At 42.8% G+C, this 2,841-nt stretch overlaps 1 protein-coding gene across 3 annotated transcripts in view; it reads right to left on the bottom strand.

Moving 5' to 3' along the window:
* COMMD7 (COMM domain containing 7) overlaps positions 1 to 2,841 on the bottom strand; it is a 20,988-nt gene that overhangs the window by 11,950 nt on the left and 6,197 nt on the right. For 2 of the 3 annotated variants that reach the window (XM_034640280.1, XM_011223713.3), the window contains exons 2-3: positions 1,054 to 1,107; positions 859 to 961 (exon numbers count right to left, since the gene is read on the bottom strand). In XM_034640280.1, coding sequence (XP_034496171.1) covers positions 859 to 961; positions 1,054 to 1,107 — 157 coding nt within the window. The remainder of the gene's footprint in view (positions 1 to 858; positions 962 to 1,053; positions 1,108 to 2,841) is intronic. The other variant, XM_034640279.1, reaches the window with a different exon arrangement.

The raw sequence follows: 2,841 nt of genomic DNA, 5'->3' as shown, positions 1-2,841 counted from the left end.
TCCCATAACGCCGGGATCACGCCCTGAGCCGAAGGCAGACGCTTAACCGCTGTGCCACCCAGGCGCCCCTAAATAAAATCTTTTAAAAAAATTGTTTTTATTTATCTATTTGTCAGAGAGAGAGGGAGAGAGAGGCAGGCAGGCAGAGGGAGAAGCAGGCCTCCCCACTGAGCAAGGAGCCTGATGCGGGACTCGATCCCAGGACCCTGGAATCATGACCTGAACTGAAGGCAGATGTTTAACTGACTGAGCCACCTAGGCATCCCTTCAAAATAAAATCTTAAGAAAAAAAAAATACAAGCCCCATTTAAAAAATCAGCAGATTCAAAAGATTTTTGCCAAACTGATATAAAAGCTTCTAAATGCTTATTCTCGGGGCGCCTGGGTGGCACAGCGGTTAAGCGTCTGCCTTCGGCTCAGGGCGTGATCCGGCGTTATGGGATCGAGCCCCACGTCAGGCTCCTCCTCTATGAGCCTGCTTCTTCCTCTCCCACTCCCCCCTGCTTGTGTTCCCTCTCTCACTAGCTGTCTCTATTTCTGTCGAATAAATAAATAAAATCTTTAAAATAAATAAATAAATAAATGCTTATTCTCAATTTCTGTACTTACTGTGCAGAAGACCAGAGAGCAGTTTGGGGGCGGAAGCTGGGACGCAGACTGCACTTCGAGCTGTACCTTTATTACATTTTACTGCAGTTGTCTGTGTACCTGGCTTCCATCCCTAGAACTTCGAGTCCCACCCATGTCTGGTTCTCTACTGAATGCGCTGGCTCAGTGCCCAGAGCAGCTTCCAGACTCTCTGGACTGGAAGAATTCAAGTAACATCTCTGGCCTCAGCTGCTGAGAGAGGCTACTCACCATTTGGAACCAGAAGGAGGCTTTTCACGATGCTTCTGAGAGGGCCAAGACTGATCTGATTGGTGGTGGCAAACTCAGAGAGCTGAGCCAGAAACCTTTCCACCTGCAGAAAGGGAAGAAACCAGGCCTTCATTGCTTAGCGTCTCAAGGCTGTAGACCCACAGTCAGAACTCTTCTTGTCACAAGGTACGTTACCTCTTTTGGCTCAGTCAGGAAGTGGAAAAGCACTTCTGTCAAGGCCGAGAACTGCTGTGAAGAAAATAACACAGAACATCAGTAACATTCTACTCCTGGGTCAGTGTGCCCACATTCCATCCAACTATAGACCCTTAAGAGACAACACACAGGTGTTGATAACTGTTTGATCATCTTAAAGTTCAAATATTCACAACACCCACTACCCAGTATCAATATATCAGTACCACTGTATTGTCTGAGAATCTCGTATTATTTTATTGAACACTTGGGAGATACACATGCATACACACATCTCAAGGGTCCAAGTACACACACATACACACACACATACAGGACCTGAAAGGGAGATCACTGGAAGATTAAAAGTAGTTGCTTTTTTTGTTTGTTTCTATTTCCACATATTTATTATTCAAACATAAGCTAATCCAAATATATGATTTCTTCGTTTTCTGCCCCACACAAATGTTAACATACTATACCAATTTTTTCTCTACCTTTTCTTTCAAAGCAGTTATTTCTATGTAATGAGATTTTGGGTGATTTTTATTTTCTTCTATCCATATTTTCTGGGTTTCTTCCCCACAATAAACATCTTATGTATATGACAAAACAATAAAGTTTACACTTTGTCTACTGTCCTAGAACAGTCTCTTATTCTTTTTAACAGTTTATTTTATTAGGGAGGCCTGGGTGGTTCAGTCGGTTAAGTGGTTGCCTTCAGCTCAGGTCATGATCCCAGGGTTCTGGTATTAAGTCCCACATCCCGCTCCTTGCTCAGCAGGGAGCCTGCTTCTCCCTCTGCCTGCCATTCTCGTGTTTGTGGTCTGACAAGTGAATAAATAAAATCTTAAAAAAAAAAGATTTTATTATTTTAAAAGTTTATGTACTTTTTAAAAAGATTTATTAATTTGACAGAGACAGAGAGAGAGGGAGAGCAAGCACAAGCAGGGGGAACAGAAGAGGGAGAAGGCGGCTCCTCCCTGAACAGGGAGCCCGATGTGGGACTCAGATACCAGGACCCTGGGATCATGAGCCGAGCCGAAAACGGCCTATTAATTGACTGAGCCACCCAGGCGCCCTTCATTTTTTTTTAACAATAGAATAAAATGACTCTCCCTACCCCTCCCATCTCAGTCCCACTGCCCACAGGTGGTTACTGCTAACACCTTTGTGGCCTTCCCAGAATTTCATTTGAATTTAATTTCCTTTAATACAAATGAGATGATAGTGAACCTACACCCTGCACCTTGCCTTTTTTTCACCCAATTATATATTAGAGATCCATCTTGTCAGTAGATCTAACTGTACCCAGTTTTCAAAAAAGATTTTATTTTTGGGGCATCTGGGTGGCTCAGGTCACAATCCCAGGGTCCTGGGATCGTGCCCTGCATTGGGCTCCCTACTTGGCAGGAAGACTGCTTCTCCCTCTCCCACTCCCCCTGCTTGTGTTCCCTTTCTTACTGTCAAATAAATAAAATCTTTAAAAAAATGATTTTATTTTTAAGTTATCTCTACACCCAACATGGGGCTTGAACTCCTCCAACCGAGCCAGCCAGGCAACCCTCTACCTAATCTTTTAACAACTGCACAGCATTGAACTGTACAGACTTAGTATAATTTAGCTTCCTAGAGATAATCATTAGCACGCACGTGTCTGCTTTGTTGTTATTCTAAATAATAACTGCAATGAATATCCTCCCATGTATTTCTTTGTGACGTTGTGTCTGTAAAATACATTTTAAAAATGTATCTTAGGTCAAATGATATATACATTTTAAATACTTG

Source organism: Ailuropoda melanoleuca, chromosome 13 (genome assembly GCF_002007445.2).
Source record: "Ailuropoda melanoleuca isolate Jingjing chromosome 13, ASM200744v2, whole genome shotgun sequence".
In the NCBI taxonomy this organism is placed as follows: Eukaryota; Metazoa; Chordata; class Mammalia; order Carnivora; family Ursidae; genus Ailuropoda; species Ailuropoda melanoleuca.
Note: the sequence above shows the minus strand (reverse complement) of the source record. Positions and strands in the feature narration are given on the sequence as shown.